At 41.0% G+C, this 17,965-nt stretch overlaps 1 protein-coding gene across 5 annotated transcripts in view; it reads right to left on the bottom strand.

Moving 5' to 3' along the window:
* Positions 1-9,212: 9,212 nt before the first annotated feature.
* RPF2 (ribosome production factor 2 homolog) overlaps positions 9,213-17,965 on the bottom strand; it is a 39,936-nt gene continuing 31,183 nt past the window's right edge. For 4 of the 5 annotated variants that reach the window (XM_059083638.2, XM_067011660.1, XM_067011659.1 and 1 more), the window contains exons 9-10: positions 13,235-13,379; positions 9,213-12,475 (exon numbers count right to left, since the gene is read on the bottom strand). In XM_059083638.2, the coding sequence (XP_058939621.1) occupies positions 12,296-12,475; positions 13,235-13,379 (325 nt within the window). In that variant the 3' untranslated portion in view covers positions 9,213-12,295. Of the gene's footprint in view, positions 12,476-13,234; positions 13,380-13,836; positions 14,965-17,965 lie in introns of those variants that run through there. The other variant, XM_067011661.1, reaches the window with a different exon arrangement.

Here is a 17,965-nt window from a genome sequence, read left to right as displayed (position 1 = left end):
AGGATGATGGCTAAGGGGAGAAAGGTTTCTTTTGGGATAATGAAAATGTTATAAAATTGACTGTAGTGATAGTTGTACAACTCTATGAATATTCTAAAAGCCATTGAATCATACATTTTAAATGGATGAATTGTATGGTATATGAGTTATAGCTCAATAAAACTGTTTAAAAAATTAACACTAAGTACTTTTTAGAAAAAAGCAAGCTACTTCCTTGGAAAAAGCACTACTATTTCTGGTACCGAGACTGAAGAGACTAAGACAGATGTTCAGAGTATATCCTGTAAGATGTGGTAAGTGATAGTCTCAGTGATATCCTTCAAGAAATGCAACAACTTAAGGATGTTTTTAGAATACTCCTTAACACAGGGTAGGGCACTAAAGAAAATGCAATTCAGTGCCCTCTGGCTTAATCCAGGAACATTCTCTGGAGAAATGGACAGACTACACATCTTTCAGGAGAACTTCCATAACTGTTTCTTTCAGCCTATTTTTTTGTTTTTTTTCTTCCTTCCCCTCTTATTTACAAATATAATGCATGTTTGTTGAGGAAACTAGAGACAAATGAAAAGAGAAAATCAAAATCTCCCATAATTTTACCACCTAGAAATGATCACTGTTAGCTTTTTTTTTTTTTTTTTTTTTCAGTACGCGGGCCTCTCACTGTTGTGGCCTTTCCCGCCGCGGAACACAGGCTCCAGACGCGCAGGCTCAGCGGCCATGGCTCACGGGCCCAGCCGCTCCGCGGCATGTGGGATCCTCCCGGACCGGGGCATGAACCCGTGTCCCGTGCATCGGCAGGCGGACCCTCAACCACTGCGCCACCAGGGAAGCCCCTACTGTTAGCTTTTGAAGTTGGAGATAATCAGTATTGGAAAAAAGTTGTTTAAAACAAATCCATTTAAAACAGGAGCCAACATATCATAGTAAATAGTACGTGGGGTGGGGAGGGAAAGATTTGATTCGGGTACTCTCTTAAAAAATAAAACAAAAAAATATGAAGAGTTATGCAATTTATACTGTTTTTACAAATATGAGTGAATCAAACTTCCATTTTAGAGATGTGTAACTTTATTAACATAATTGTTTGATAACTTGATTAGACAATCTTCATGTCATTGTTTGACCTTTGCAGCACAATTCCATACAGAGCATTGTTTTTCATATATATTTCAGTACTTCACCCATTTTTCCAAGGGCCTAACTGTTGAATACTGAGTGAGAGTGAGTTCAATATTATACTCTCTGGGGACTCCCCTAGTGGTCCAGTGATTAAGAATCCACCTTCCAATGCAGGGGACGTGGGTTCGATCCCTGGTTGGAGAACTAAGATCCCACAGGCCACAACTACTGAGCCCGCACAGTCTGGAGCCCGAGCGCCACAACTAGAGAGAAGCTTATGTGCAGAAATGAAAGATCCCGTGTGCTGCAACTGAGACGTGAAGAAGCCAAAAATTTAAAAATAAAAATAAATATTTTAAAAAAGATTATACTCTGGTATATCCATACAAAGAAATATTATTCAGCTATAAAAAGGAGTAAAGTACTTACACATGCTGCAACATGGATGAACCTTGAAAATATTACACTAAATGAAAGCCAATCACAAAAGACCACACATTGTACCATTTCACTTAAATGAAATATCCAGGATAGGCAAATCCATGGAGAGAGAAAGTGGATTAGTCAGAGGAAGTAAGAATGAGGAGTGACTGCTAATGGACATGGGACTTCTTCTCGAGGTGATAAAAATGTTCTGAAGGTTGTACAACTCTCTGAATATACTGAAACCACTGATGCGTACACTTTAAAACAGTGAATTTTATGACACATGAATATGTCCCAATAAAGATTATACTCTCTGACAAGTTCATGGAGAACAGCTGTCCTCTGCTACTGGTAAATGAACTGTCTTCTTGCACTAATTGAGGACCCTGAGGATGACAAGGGCTGGAAAAGTAGGTCATACCACATTCCCTAGAGGTGATGGGACCACAGCTTGAGGAGCCCAGCCTTAGACAGTTTTATCTTACTCCTATCCTTTATGCCCCTTCCCACAGCAAAGAAGCTGCCAAGAAATCCTCCTGCTGATGGCCCTAAATATATTGTTCATTCATGTAAGGAATCAATAATTGATGATATACTTTATTGAATTGATATGACACAAAGCCGTATAGTACTAAAAACATGCCTGAACTCTTACCTGATGATTACAGAAGCATCTAGACAAGGACTGAGGACATCATGGAAGGATGAAAGCGGCAGTTTCTTAAGCCAGTGAAATAGATGGTTTTCTACTCCTCTCTGCCTTCCTCCTCTTCCTTTCCTTCCTCCGTCTCCTCCTTCTTCTGTTCCTTTATTATTCTTAAGTTTGCACAATAATTAAAAGTAATTATATAATTTAGTCTTCTAATACATTTTCAAAAAGACTGCATCTTTTATCTGCGTTAATACCTTGATAGATATCATTTAATTTCAAATCACTATTATTATTTTTAAGTGGACAGATGTAGGTAAATGCTGAAGGATTGTCCCTATTTCTATTAACATGTCCTCACACTTCCTTGTACACAAACCATAGAAGGTGTCATTTAACTAAAAGAAGATAATGCATCCTTCTTTTTCTGGCCTCTCAAGGAACACCTGCATGTTTTCTGAGTGCCGATCGTTAAGCCCAAAATTAGTAGAAAAATGAAATATTTTTTTCTATCAGCTGCCTTACAAATTAGTGCAAATTACTGCATTTTTTTCTTTTTTTTCCTTAACACTTGGCTGCCACTAGCCAGTGTAATTAGTTTTTAAGCTGGATTTATATCTGCTCAATAATTCACTTTGAGAGACCAAAGTCACTAGTTCGTTCCATGTCCATCTAGTTGTAGTTGTTATTCATATTAGTAGGAAAGGTCTTAACAACAACAACAAAAAGAAATAAAGAACGAAAACAAAACCTCAACAACAAAAAAGGACTTAAAACTTGGTCCTTTTCCTACCCCCAAACATCCCACTATGAAAAGTTTCGACTGAACCCAAGCTCTTCTCTATCTAATGTCCGCTCACTGGTCATATTTATGCCTCTAAAATTTCAGAGAATAAATGTAATCCCTTTTCCTCCTGATTGTTTTTTGAACATCTGGAGACAACTATTACATCCTTCTTAAGTCAAACTCCATCCTTTCTCAAGGACTTTGCTCTTAAAGTTCCCAGTTCCTGGAATGTGCTCCCTCGAACCTTCATACATTGCTTCATACATTGGAAAACTGAGATCCCACGTGCCACAACTACTGAGACCGCACACTCTGGAGCCCGAGTCCCGTTCAGGACTCGGCTCAACTTAAATGTCAGCTCTACAGAGAGATCTTCTTCCATCATTCTAGTTAAGATAAACCCTTCTTAGCCACTTTCAGCTACTCTTTTATCATCCTTATACCATTTATCACTTTCTGAACTTATCCATTTGTTGACATGTTCTACTGCCTCTTTCCCTCCTAGAAAGTGAGTCTGGGAACCTGTTTCTCTTGCTCATAAAGTTCCTAGTGGAACTGAGTGTTCAACAGGACCCAGCCATTCCATTCCTAGGCATCTACCCAAAAGAAATGAAAACATTTGTTCACACCAACACTTGTAACATGAATGTACATAGCAGCTTTTTCCATAATGGCCCCAAACTGCAAACAACTCAAATGTCCATAATCAGATAAATAGATAAACAAAATGTAGTACCTCCATATGATGACATCCCATCCAGTAATGAACTGCAGATAGATGAAGCAAGATGTGCAAACCTCAAAATCTTCAGACTGAGTGCAAGAAGCCAATCACAAGAGTTATGCTCTTCTATTCCATTTATATACAATTCTAGAAAATATTAATTCATCTATAGTGACAGCAGATCAGTGGTTGCCTAAGCCTTGGGGTAGAGGGAAAATGGACTACAAAGAGGCATAAGGAATCCTTTCAGAGTAATGAAAATGTTCCCAGCTTTATTGTGCTAGTGTTTTCATGGGTTTATACAAATGTCAAAACTCACCAAATCATACACTTTAAATGGATGTACTTTATTGTACATAAATTATATTCCAATTAAGCTGATAAAAACAAATTCTGTTCAGTGACTGCCTTTTTCCCCCCTGGTAAACCATTTCTGCCCAATCTGGCAAGGTTTGGAGATTTTTCATTACCTTCATCACCATCTTCTGACCACAGTCCAGGGAGCTCAAGTTCCTCCAAGGGTGTGCCCAGAACTGGGACAAATACTGCAGATGTGGTTTGAGCAGATTAGAGTACAATGGGTCTCTGTTCCTCCACTTTTTTATTACTTTATATTCATAGCAGGCTTTGCTGTTTTCAGACTTGCTTGTCTATCTCATGTGTTCTATTTCAGTCAACCTGAATGTTCTACTTCTGTCAGTGCAGCTTAAATTTCCGTGGACCTTTCTGGAAGTCTGTTCACACTGATCACTGACACAGGGTTTGTCCGCTGGGTCATTTCCTAACTGTAGATCTACATCTCTATTATTCTAAAAATGTTCACATTTTCCCCTCTAAGTACTGAACTTTTCATTTTTCTTACTAAATTTCTCCTTTTGGCTTCAGTCCACCTTCCAAGCCTGCTAAGATATTTTACATTTATGTCCTCTAATATTCTCACTGCTTTGTCATCCACAAATTTAACAAAGGTGTCTTCATTCAAGTGGAAGATACACTTGTTTAAGGAGCAAAAGTCAAGGACAGAGCCCTGAGGCTTGCCAATAAAGATTTCCTTTGTAGATACCACAGATCTATGCATCATTCATCAACACTCTTTGGGTATACTAGTCCTTCCAATCGTTTTGCATTAACCTAACTGCTTTTTTAGTTACACCACCTTTCCCCATTTGATTCACAAGAATACCTTGAGACTTAGATGTCCTGTTGAGAATCTACTCAAATAGGAATTAGAAAACAGAGGTTCTACGTCCAGCTTTACCTCTTTAGCTGTGTAACTTCAGACAAGTTAATCTTTCTGAGCCTAATTATATATAATACCACCTGCACTATACATCTCACAGGTTATTTTAAATGTCAAACGAAATCAACATGTGAAAATATTTTCTAAAAATATTTCTCTGAAAGGATATACATCACATTACATGTAACAATGCCAAAAGGAATTGACATTAACGCCCAATAGTAGAATGACAAAATTTTAACACATCCATATAACCAAGTATTGTGTAGCTATCAAAAATAGTGTTTTCAAAAAAAAATTAATGACAGGAAAATGCTTACAATTTAATATTGATTTTAAGAGCAGGGTCCCTAATAGTTAACTGGCTCATGACTGAAGGCGGTACAAAGGGTTTCTGTAGGTCTTGACAATATTTCTATTTCTTTATCTGGATAATGGTTATAACAGTACATTCACTTTGTAAAAATTCATTGCATTTACTCATCTGAACGCTTCCCCATTTGTGGTATCAGTTTAAAATTTTTAACTTTAAAAAGTTTACTTTTTTTTTTAAAGCAGAACTACAAATAATATAGTAAGATCATGTTCTTATTTGAAGAACCTGTATTTTTAAAGTGGTAAAAAATACAGCAAAATGTTAATAGTGGTATTCTGGATGGTAAGATTACACATAATTTTATTTTCTTCTCTGCAAGTTTCTCTTCAATAATCAGAAAAATGAGGGACTTCCCTGGTGGTCCAGTGGTTAAGACTCTGCACTTCCAATGCAGGGGGTGTGAGTTTGATCCTTGGTCAGGGAACTAAGATCCCACATGACACGCAGCCCCCCCCCGAAAAAAAAATCAGAAAAATGATTTGTTTTTTATAATGAGGAAAAAAAATCAAAATTGTATTTTATTTATTTATTTATTCATTCATTCGTTCACTTATGGCCAGGCTGCCCAGCTTGTGGGAGCCTAGTTCCCTGACCAGGGATCAGACCCGGGCCCCCTGCTGTGGAAGTGCAGCGTCCTAACCACTGGACTGCCAGGGAATTACCAAAATTGTATTTTAAAGAAAATGCTTTCTAAATTGTAAACATATACAATGCCTGAAACATAATGCTTGATAAATGTGGAGTGAATGACTACTCCCCTATCTACCAGGAAAGGACTCCTTTCAAAAAAGGAATGTGATCAGTTGACACTCTTAGCTCCCAGGGAACCCATGGTAGCTCTTAGCAATGACTACGTTCATGTCTAAGAAAGAGCTCACAAGCCACCTATGTAATGATTTTTCCCAAAATGTCGCCAGGACCAAATCTCTGCCTCACTCTGCTTCCTCACAATTCCTTCAAGATTAGCTGATTGTCTTTTTCTGGGATTAAGACTCCAAGTCGGGCTTCCCTGGTGGCGCAGTGGTTGAGAGTCCGCCTGCTGATGCAGGGGACACGGGTTTGTGCCCCGGTCTGGGAAGATCCCACATGCCGCGGAGCGGCAGGGCCCGTGAGCCATGGCCTCTGGGCCTGCGTGTCCGGAGCCTGTGCTCCGCAACGGGAGAGGCCACAACAGTGAGAGGCCCATGTACTGCAAAAAAAAAAAAAAAAAAAAAAAAGACTCCTAGTCATTTCAATCAGCCTGATGCTTTCCATACCACATCTCACCCACCTTGAGGTTAGGATAGGACTATGGTGCACCACTTCTCAACCACGATGGCTCTGCTCTTCTCAGTTTCTAAGCATGGAAATCAGATAAGAATTCTGTCAGCTAGCATTGTACCACTTGCCTTATCAGGCCCCCTTTAAAAAAATTATTTGTCGTACTACTACTACTACCACAAAACAAAATAAAGCCTCGTTTATTTTCTTTGCATTTCTCGAAAAACGCTGGGAACTAACACTTCTAACATTACTTAGAGAACCATACCACTAATTGGTGTTGCCAATGGTTTTTTTTTTTTTTTTTTTGCGGTATGCGGGCCTCTCACTCTTGTGGCCTCTCCCGTTGCGGAGCACAGGCTCCGGACGCACAGGCCTGGCGGCCATGGCTCACGGGCCCAGTCGCTCCGCGGCACGTGGGATCTTCCCGGACCAGGGCACGAACCCGTGTCTCCTGCATCGGCAGGCGGATTCTCAACCACTGCGCCACCAGGGAAGCCCTTGCCAATGGTTTTGCCTGTCTTTAATTGGGTCCTGTCCTTTTAAGTCTTAGCTGAGGGCTCAGAGAGCATCAGGAGAGGATATCAGTTTCCTTCTTCTTTTTTTTTAAAAAAATATTTATTTATTTTTGGCAGCTTTGGGTCTTCGTTGCTGCACGTGAGATTTTTCTGTTGTGGCTAGTGGGGGATACTCTTCATTGTGGTGTGCGGGCTTCTCATTGCAGTGGTTTCTCTTGTTGCAGAGCATGGGCTCTAGGTGCACAGGCTTCAGTAGTTGTGGCTCACGGGCTCTAGAGCGCAAGCTCAGTAGTTGTGGTGCACGGGTTTAGTTGCTCCGCAGCATGGGGGATCTTCCTGGACCAGGGCTCGAACCCGTGTTCCCTGCATTGGCAGGCAGATTCTTTAACCACTGCGTCACCAGGGAAGCCCTGTTAGTTTCTTTTAAGCCCACAACTTTCGGCCCCAACACCGCACTACCTGCTGTCCCTCTCTCCCACATATTCCACTTTTGAGGAGCTCCTAGCCACTTGAGCATTGTTTATTGATTTTTCAAGATTGTTTAATCCTTCCCCAAGGTCCCCCTATGCAAAGGAAGGTACTGGGCATAAAACTCAGACACATTTGTGACACAGACAAGCTTTAAGTGGTGAGTCAAATAGATGGAAATGGGGCTTAAGGGGACAGCAATGAATTCTCGTGCTCTTTCCCAGTGCCATAAACCCTAGGGCTGCCTCTGAGTGCCAAGCCAGAGGCCCTGTTGCAGGTTGTCATCTAAAGTGATATCTCTACCCAGGTCACCTTGCCATCTGCTTTGTCAGCTGACTCTGGGGAACTAGCTAAGGGACTGAGAAAATAAACTTCTCAAGTTGATGGGTGTGAATCTTCCAAGTCCACTTCAGATGCACCCGTTAAATAGCTTGTGCTTTGCCCTCCAGGAACCTCTTTCTGAGCTAGCTTGCAGTGTTTGAGAGGGACAGAGGAGATCCCTGAACACAGTCTCTCCTTAAGCTCAACTCTAACTCTGGTTACAGGTCCTTTCCCCTGATCTGGAATCCAGAGCCAGCACCTCTGCAGCTCTGGGTTCCAGCTTAGCCAGAGGGCATGCCTCACAGATCCTACACCTGCCACTCTGCTTCTAGCTGAGCTCGTTTTTAGCCTGAGGAATCAATCCCAATCCAGTAAAAGACTTAAAAGCTCAAGGGCTTTGATCTTTGCTTGGCAAAAGCCTTAAATGCCGAGTTCTAGAGGCTTTGCCGTTTCCCGTTTTTTAACCTTCTTTCATATAGGCCTCAACCCCACTAAGTAGCAGGTGCCTGCCCAGTGCCAGACCTTTCTCCCTGTGTTTAGAACCTATTTTCTGATGCTCAGAGTGTGAAGGGTCGGGGTGGGGGGTGAGAATGCATTGGGGAAGGGAGGAGGGAAGTTGTTTGAAGGAGGCAGCAGAACAAGAACAAAATTTAAATGCATGTTGGTTATCTAGAACATGGTTGGCCATGTTCTAAAACTTTTTCCCTAAGGGTTTTGAATTGGAAAAAGTGCAAAAATGGCTCCAGTTCAACCAAGGCAGTCAAACTTTCTAACATGGCCTAACATGGTCCACTTACAGGAAACTCAGTGTTACCTCTGCTGATTTTAAACTTGAACCACTCACATTGTTGGTATGACAGGAAAACAACATACATTTAAAAGCAAATTGACTTTCTTCTCACAGGTGGCATAAAGCTCAAGCCAGCAAGCCTAATTTTTCTTGTTTACAGTAGTTTATTTAAAGGGATGTGAATAACCTATACAATTTCATAATGTATATATATATATATATATATATATATATATATATATATATACTAGGATATATTTGCCTTTCATGCAATTATGGGGTGTTTTGACCATTTCTATTATCTATTAAAAGTGAATTAAGGGGCTTCCCTCGTGGCGCAGTGGTTGAGAGTCCGCCTGCCGATGCAGGGGGCATGGGTTTGTGCCCCGGTCTGGGAAGATCCCACATGCCGCGGAGCGGCTGGGCCCGTGAGCCATGGCCACTGAGCCTGCGTGTCCGGAGCCTGTGCTCCGCAACAGGAAATGCCACAACAGTGAGAGGTCCGCGTACCGCAAAAAAAAAAATCCATCATTTGTTTCATTCTTTGTTTATTCCATGAGGGGTCACACATTGTTATTATAATCTAAATTTTGTTAAAGATAGGCCTATTTGGGGGGTCTTCCCTGGTGGCGCAGTGGTTAAGAATCTGCCTGCCAATGCAGGGGACACGGGTTTGATCCCTGGTCCGGGAAGATCCCACATGCCGCGGAGTGGCTGGGCCCGTGAGCCATGGCCGCTGAGCCTGTGCGTCCGGAGCCTGTGCTCCTCAACGGGAGAGGCCACAACAGTGAGAGGCCCGCATACCGAAAAAAAAAAAAAAAGTTCACTAAGGATGTGATAAAGACCCTGTATTTTTGTAGGCTCTTAATTTTATAATGGACAAAGTACCGATACCTGAAATTCCATTAAAAAACAAACCTCTTCTTGGTCAAATTTAGCAGTGGTTTTAGTAATTTTAACTTCTTCCATTTTAAAGCTTCTGCGAATCCTTTCCTGGCCTCACTCTTGGGTAGGGGGGAGAAGTGGCTAAAAATATAAATGAAAGGAAGGAGAGATCAGAAGCAGCTAGATAATCAGATAATTGAAAACTGACTTGGATAAGTTCTTTTTTGCCCTCTTTCTTTATTGATTTGGGTAATAACATCTCTACTTTGGATTATGTTCAATACCAAGAAAACAAACAGCAGCATTTATTAAAAGGAATCATTTCATGAAATCATATATAGCTTGGTATTAGTATTAGCATCCTAAAAAATAGGAAAAACACAAAGGGAATGAAAGATGCCCACCAAACTGAGACAGTATCTTGAAACCGAAAAATGAGGCAGGCCACTCCATATAATCAGTTGGATCAGCTTATTATAAGGTAGTTTACTCACAGGGTGGGATAGGGTGGATGACATCCAGAAGCATTCATAACTGCCACTGGGAGCATTTTATAGTTAACCTAGGGTATGGGGGTACGTGCTTGGAAACAGGAAGTGAATTCCAAAGTCCAGATTTATGAACGGGTAACTAGTCTCTTGGGCGCCAGGAATACGTCAGCGAAGCTCTTCATTATTGTCTGGAGACTAACAGCACAGGGGCCACCTGGACCTAATGGTCATTAAACAACATCTATTAACTACAAAGCCCCTGACAACAGAGATTTACTACACAGTACAGCCCTAGGTAGGGTCAGCTGAAGGACGGGAGAAACTGAACAGGCCCAAGATGGCATCAGTTATGCTAACAGCCATAGAGTGTGGCAGGGTCCTTCCTGTAAGTGGCTGGTGAAAAGGACCCATGGCTCTGCCTCCTGAGTCTGCCTACCTTCATTATTGTTAGCTGGACCAGCCAGGGGTCACACATTGGGTAAGGGCTGTGCATCCATCATTTCTTTTTTGTTTGTCTGCGTTGGATCTTTTTTGCTGCGCATGGGCTTTCTCTAGCTGTGGCAAGTGGGGGCTACTCTTCGTTGCACTGTGTGGGCTTCTCCTTGCAGTGGCTTCTCTTGTTGCGGAGCACGAGCTCAAGGTGCGTGGGCTTCAGTATTTATGGCTTACGCACTCTAGAGAGCAGGCTCAGTAGTTGTGGCGCATGGGCTTAGTTGCTCCGCAGCATGTGGGATCTTCCCGGACCAGAGCTCGAACCCGTGTCCCCTGCATTGGCAGGCGGATTCTTAACCATTGCGCCACCAGTGAAGCCCTGCATCCATCATTTCTGATGCCCTTTTCATGACGCCCCTTCTCCCCAACTACTGTCCATTGTCCATCTACTTGCAGATAGCAGGATATGAATAATTTTAATTTAGCCCTCTCTCCCCATTTAGACATAGAATGCAAACACCTACTTCCGATCTAAAACCGTGTAGTCTTTGGTTAAATGTATAATAAAGTAACAAGTGTAAATGAGTGATACCAGCTCCCTCCTTTTTAAGAGACTATTAGCCAGGAAAGGGCTGGGGAGAAGGAAGGCTAAGGAATGGGTTTACAAGAGAAGGGAAAGGATAAAAATAGTAAAATTGAGGTTCTAGCTTTTAGCAAACTCACATAAATGCATGCACACATAGACATGGAGGAGCTCCTTGACACGGAATTGAAAACAAAAGCATTTCTACTTTAAGTAACACATCATGGTTTATGTATGTTTGTACTTTTACAGCATAATTGGCTTGTGCTTGTATAAAGGAGCCTCTTTGCCAGGGACCCAGTCAAGGAAACTAAATTGTACATTTAGGGAAAACAAGTTTGCAGTACTAGGAGTAGGAAGCAGAAAGCTTTCCCCCATTTTCCTAGGCACAGGGCCAGTCTTCAAGAAAACTTCAAAATAAGCTGTTTGGCTTTGGCTTACTCCTACTCTGTATGCAAACACCCAGGGCCTTCATGTGACCTTTAGCTACTTACAGCTACCCAGTACCCTAAAATGTCGTGTCTTAACTTATCTAATCTCTCCTTTCTCACTTCAACCCTTATCAAAACTTCCTTTCTCCCAAAGAAGAGGAACAGGGCTCCATTTAGTAGCAGAATCTCTTAAAATAATCAATAGTAAGGTAGTATGTCAGTGATCAGGTAGTGGACATCTCAGAGATCTGTTTTAAGACACAGAGCTTAAAATCTCAAAATTAATCTCTAACTGGTAGAATTTCAGGTAAAACAACAGGAAAGTAAAAAAATAAAAGTCAGGTTGTATGTATATGCTGGGAGATGGGGTCAACTTTCCAGGTAGCTCATACTGAGCATGTATATAGTTACTTTGGACCATTTCTACTTTCCATAACTTCCTCCCTTTATCTAAAGCTTAACCCAAAATTCTCTAAAATACCAATGACTGTTCTGGAGATCCCTCCTCACTCACCCACCCAATGAGATAGGAGTCTTTGTAGGGGGTAGGCAGAGGGAAATGTCACATCACAGAGAGAAAACGGCATACCAGGGTGTAATGTCTCCAGTAAGAGCCTAACTTTCAACCTAATACTAGTATGTTACTGTTCACAATGTATATAATATATAATTTAGGTAAATTAGCAAGTTCTAAAAATATACAATAAAACCTCACAAGAAACTCTGAAATAATTGATGCTTGATAGTCTAAGTAAAGACTACAATAAAAATGCAGTTATTGGCTATATTCCATCAGTCCTTTTTAATTCTCTTTGATTTTTTCTCCTGGTCTTCTGCTTTCCTTTCTGCAGGTCGCTTCTTCAACCCCTTCATTTTCCTGGTTTGTAGTTTGCTTAGGTCTTGCTTCTGCATATGAATTCTTCCATAAGTTGTACCAAAAGTATCATGAGAGACATTTTTCTTCTTCTTTGGCTATGAAACAAGAATATATAAATATATATCTAGTTGGGTCTACTACCATGAACTGGTAAAAATCTAGTGTACAACAACTACTGTATTAACAATCTCCATTAGTGAGCACACCTTTAATGATATAGAGTCTATAGCCCTACAGCCCTTTCTCTTCAAACTTAGGTATAAACAGATCACTCAGAGCTTGTTAAAATGCCAATTCTAATTCAGTAGGACTAAGGTGGGATCTGAGAATTCAGCATTTCTAACAATTCTCAGGTAAATTGTCAGACCATACTTTGAGAAGCAACACAACAGACTAATCACTGTCATTCATGCACTGAGAGAATTTCCTGTGTTTAGCTTAAGGATTATAACTATCATTTCAATCTTTATTGGCATTCCAGAGATGCCATTTCTACTTGCTTTTTAAAACCATTCAAAAGTCAAAACACACTTTATGCAAGTATGGGTTACACATCCTATGCTTGAAATTACATTTTCACAATGGCTAAAATGAGCCCCATTTTTGCTGAAAACTGGCAGTCTTGACTACCAGGAAGCTCTCAGCAACACCTGATGCCTGGTCTCTACAATTTTATTATCAATTATGGTTGGCTTATTTGCTTCTTCCTCCTTTCTTTGGCTCTGAGAGTCTAATTTTATCTATTTTATTGACCTCTTTATGTATGCTCTTCAATATAATATGCCACAAATCCATTTTTGGAAAGAAGAATGGAATATACAAATAAACATGGCACCAATCTACAAGTCATGTACCTTGAGGGCTTTGGGCATTTTCATAGATAACTTATAAAGGTCATCTGATGCTAGGTGTGTCCTCCTCAGAACCAGATCCAATGAGGGTCCCATCTCTTCCAATTCAATCCGAGGTGTTCTGCAGCCAGATTTCTTCAACAGCAACCTTTATGAAACAGCAAAAAAGAAATGTTGCTTTGACTTTGATAAAAGTCCCACCCCCCTCACAAATATTTTTGTTCTAGAAGATTACAGTTCCATAAAATATCATAAAATGTTTAGAAAGGCTAAGCTTAGAGACTTCCCTGGCAGTCCAGTGGTTAAGACTCTGCGCTTCCAATGCAGGAGGAATGGGTTTGATCCCTAGTCAGGGAACTAATATCCCAGATGCCACATGGCATGGCCAAAAAGATTAAAAAAAAAACAAAAACAAAAACAGAAAGGCTAAGCTTAATACTTTATATATTTAGAACAGTATTTTCTTTTTCTTTTTTTTTAAAAATAAATTTATTGGGCTTCCCTGGAAGTGGTTGGGAGTCTGCCTGCCGATGCAGGGGACACGGGTTTGTGCCCCGCCCGGTCTGGGAGGATCCCACATGCTGCGGAGCGGCTGGGCCCGTGAGCCTGTGCATCCAGAGCCTGTGCTCCGCAAAGGGAGGGGCCACAACAGTGAGAGGCCCACGTACCAAAAAAAAAAAAATTTTATTTATTTTACGCTGCGCTGGTCCTCCGTTGCTCCTTGTGGGCTTTCTCTAGTTGCAGCGAGCTGGGGCTACTCTTCGTTGAGGTGCACGGCTTCTCGCTGCGGTGGCTTCTCTTGTTGCGGAGCACGGGCTCTAGGTGCATGGGCTTCAGTAGCTGTTGCATGTGGGCTCAGTAGTTGTGGCTCGCAGGCTCTAGAGCGCAGGCTCAGTAGCTGTGGTGCGTGGGCTTAGTTGCTCTGCAGCATGTGGGATCTTCCCGCACCAGGGCTCGAACCCATGTCCCCTGCATTGGCAGGTGGATTCTTAACTACTGAGCCACCAGGGAAGCCCCAAGACCAAGTATTTTCTTCAGTCTACTTATTTTCAAAAATAAAACATAAGAATATGCAATATTGTTGAGAAACAGCAGGTGATACAGTTCTAAGAAGTGGAATCCTTTGATTTGACTTCTTCATCTTACGCAAGATTTACATGATTATAAAAAAATCTTAATTGGGTTTTTGAAACATTATATTACATGATTGATTAACAAATTCTTATTTCTCTAAGACCTATTCAGAATCAACTTTTCTCCATTGCACAGACATTTACTGATCTCCATAGACTGGAATGAACTTAATATAACAAAACCACAACTTTCTGGATACAATATGTCCAAATAGCTCTGGATTTGAAAGCATATGAAGGATACAATGGGGAGGAAGGGAGACTCACAAATTCTTTTTTTGTGAGAGATACCACAAGAATTGCTCAAAGACCTGAAGGTTATTTGAATTAAAAGACTCAATTTGTTAGAGGCCAGATCTCCATACAGGAAAAAAAAAGGACTAAATAATAATGTTTTAAAAAGATCAGCCTTGGGCTTCCCTGGTGGCGCAGTGGTTGAGAGTCCGCCTGCCGATGTAGGGGACACGGGTTCGTGCCCCGGTCTGGGAAGATCCCACATGCCGCAGAGCGGCTGGGCCCATGAGCCAAGGCTGCTGAGCCTGTGCGTCCGGAGCCTGTGCTCCGCAACAGGAGAGGCTGCAACAGTGAGAGACCTGCGTACTGCAAAAAAAAAAAAAAAAAAAAATCAGCCTTTTCACATAAAAGCCGGAGTGTGAAAAGAGGCAACAAGTGACATGAGAGAAGAGAAAGAACAGAAGAGGAAAGCAGAGTAAAGAATACCCAGGAGAGCAGCAAACACCAGGAAGCAGGAGTGAGTGTGCAAAAGCTTGTTAACAGCCCTGTATCACATGAAGACAACCAATCAATACAGTTCATTCATAGGAGGTGCATTTACTGGCTACGGAAGAGTCATAATGATAGATACATTGTATCAGACACAGTAATTTATACCGAATTAAACAAGGCCAAAAAAACCAAAAACCAAAAACCACAACCCACAACCTAGGATACCTAAAGAGCAGAAATGTTAAAGAAACAAAAAAGATACTAACATTAAAAGATAAAATAAATATTAGTATGGGGCTTGAAGGGAACAAGCACAGGGAAACAGAACCTAAACAAGGGTCTTTAGGGCACTCTCCTCACAGTGGTTCCAGCAGAAGAGACCTGCGAGAAGGCCTATCTCAGGCCTACCATAAGGGAAAACATTGTTAGGCGCTTAAGCTGGCTAACATCATGGCATCTTCCCTAATACCTAATTCACGCATATGGGGGCAGTGACCATTTGATCTTTTATATCCCAGGTACTTCTGCAGTTGCATCCACATGTTCAGTACCTCCAAATAAACGATATTTACCATGCTGAACTCATATTAAGACTAAATCTTGGGAATCCCCTGGTGGTCTAATGGTTAGGACTCCACGATTCCACTGCAGGGGGCACAGGTTCACTCCCTGGTCAGGGAACTAAGATCCCGCATACTGTATGGCATGGCCAAAAAAAGAAAAGAAAAACAATAAAAGGGGGAAAAAAGACTAAATCTTGATTAATATCTTATGTTCAGTAGATTATTTTTTAAAAAATATCAAGGAAATCACACATATAAAATTTCAATGAAAAAATTTTCTACCACTTAAGATGCTAATTTTCAGCTAAATGGAAAACTTGTCAATCCAGAACAGTTCATGTACCTTTTTATTTATGTAAGTGCCCTCCTAATGAAGTAAATCTTTTGAGCAGTATAGAAAATTTTTTCCAAGTAACTACATATAACTACATCTGTTGCTATTTACTGAAGAATTAAGTTACAGTGCCATACTGCCTGTGTAGATGATCTTACCTTAATCACTTCACTGAGTATGTTCACTATTCTATTTCTATTTGATAGAAATAAAAGGAAACTTTCTCCAGTTGTCAGTTCTCTTCATATGGTTTCTCATGATAGGGCTATCATCTTTTCTTTTTATTAATAGCTTTTAACAGTGAAATCTAGAATCTAAAATCATTGGGACTTCCCTGGTGGTCCATCAGTTAAGACTTTGTACTCCCAATGCAGGGGGCATGGGTTCGATCCCTGGAAGGAGGACTAGATCCCGCATGCCACAACTAAAAGATCCCACACGCCTCAACAAAGATCCTGCACACTGCAACTAAGACCTGGTGGGTGGGAGGGAGGGAAGGAGGAAAGAAAGGAAGGAAGGAAGGAAGGAAGGAAGGAAGGAAGAAAGGGGGAAAGAAGGAAGGAAGGAAGGAAGGAAGAAAAGAAGGAAGGAAAGAGAAAAAGAAAATTGAAATCTTAAAAAAATCAATTGTTAATCCTTTAAATAAACAACTGTTTACTCTTTCTCAGAGGAAATGTATTAATAGAGAATTTATAAAGGATTTTTGTGATTATACTAAGGAAAATGAAGAGTCTATTAAACATCGACTCTAAAAAAACAAAATGAAAACTATTTCCTTTACCCTCAATGCCATCATAGACACTGCACTTCTTTTTAAAGACAGACATTTTGATTCCAGGCTTTTAAATCTCCAGCCAAATATCTATTGCCCAGAACCTTTACACCCCATGTAAATCTCCATTTCAGATCTTAACCTCAAGCTTTGTTTGTTTTGTTTCCTTATAAGCTCTAAATCAAAAGTGACATTTAGTTCTGCAAGACTACATGGTATAAGACGCAGGGACACAAAGACAAACAGAACTCAGTACCTTCCCTCTAAGAGTGGGTTTATGCTACTAGATATGTTAATTGGTAATTTCTATAATATATTTAAATATGATTTGCCTATTTCTTGAGAAAGACTGGCTGGCATTACCACTCTTGTTTAAACTGCACTTTCCTTATTTTTCTCCCTTCCATATCCCTCTCTTCTGTTGACATTCTGTTTTCATTACTTAACTCCTTGCCTAGAATGTTGTGCTTGCTTTTTAAGGTATGCTCATACTTCCTGTTTTGCATAATTCTCCCCATAAAACCTACCCAATGCCATGGCAAAGGCATACGTGGCAGTTACTAAAGATCTTCAGTTTCATATTAATAGCTCTGGCCCTATAGTGAATAAAATTCTCCAAGGAATTAATTATTATAGGATATACAGGAAGGTGCCAGTAACACTATGATTTATTTCCCCAAAAGAGGAAAGGTCAATGGTTCTATTAATGTAATTCCATGCTCAGAGTTCCTTTCATCCAAGAAGCTCAAAACCATCTTATAAGCCTTACTGATCTTCACAAATTAATAAGTGTCAATATTAACTACTACCTTTAACCAACTGCCTAAGGGCTAGTTGGAAGAGGGCAGGACACCCAAGAGCAGCCTGTGAGAATGCCTGAGGAGCCACACTAGGTCAGACACACTTCTCTGGCACATTCCCACCTCTATCTGCACTCCTCTCCCTCTCATAAAGGAGAATTATCCATCTCAGAGGGACCTCAGAATTACCTATATAATATCACTACACTTTGCAAAGGAAAAACAGGGGCCCTGAGAAGTGACTTGCCCATGTCATGTGGCAAAGCCTGGCACAGAGCAAGATCACTAGGCTCAGAGGTGACGCTCATTCCCGGGACCACCTCTTCCTTCCCCTCCCAAGCAGAGCACAGCCCTTGGAGGCTAAGCTAATCCACATCTAGGGATTTTCCTCAGTAGCAGCTCGCTC

The sequence above is a fragment of the Kogia breviceps genome, chromosome 13, assembly GCF_026419965.1.
Source record: "Kogia breviceps isolate mKogBre1 chromosome 13, mKogBre1 haplotype 1, whole genome shotgun sequence".
NCBI lineage: Eukaryota > Metazoa > Chordata > Mammalia > Artiodactyla > Physeteridae > Kogia > Kogia breviceps.
This window is presented reverse-complemented; position numbering and strand designations above follow the sequence as displayed.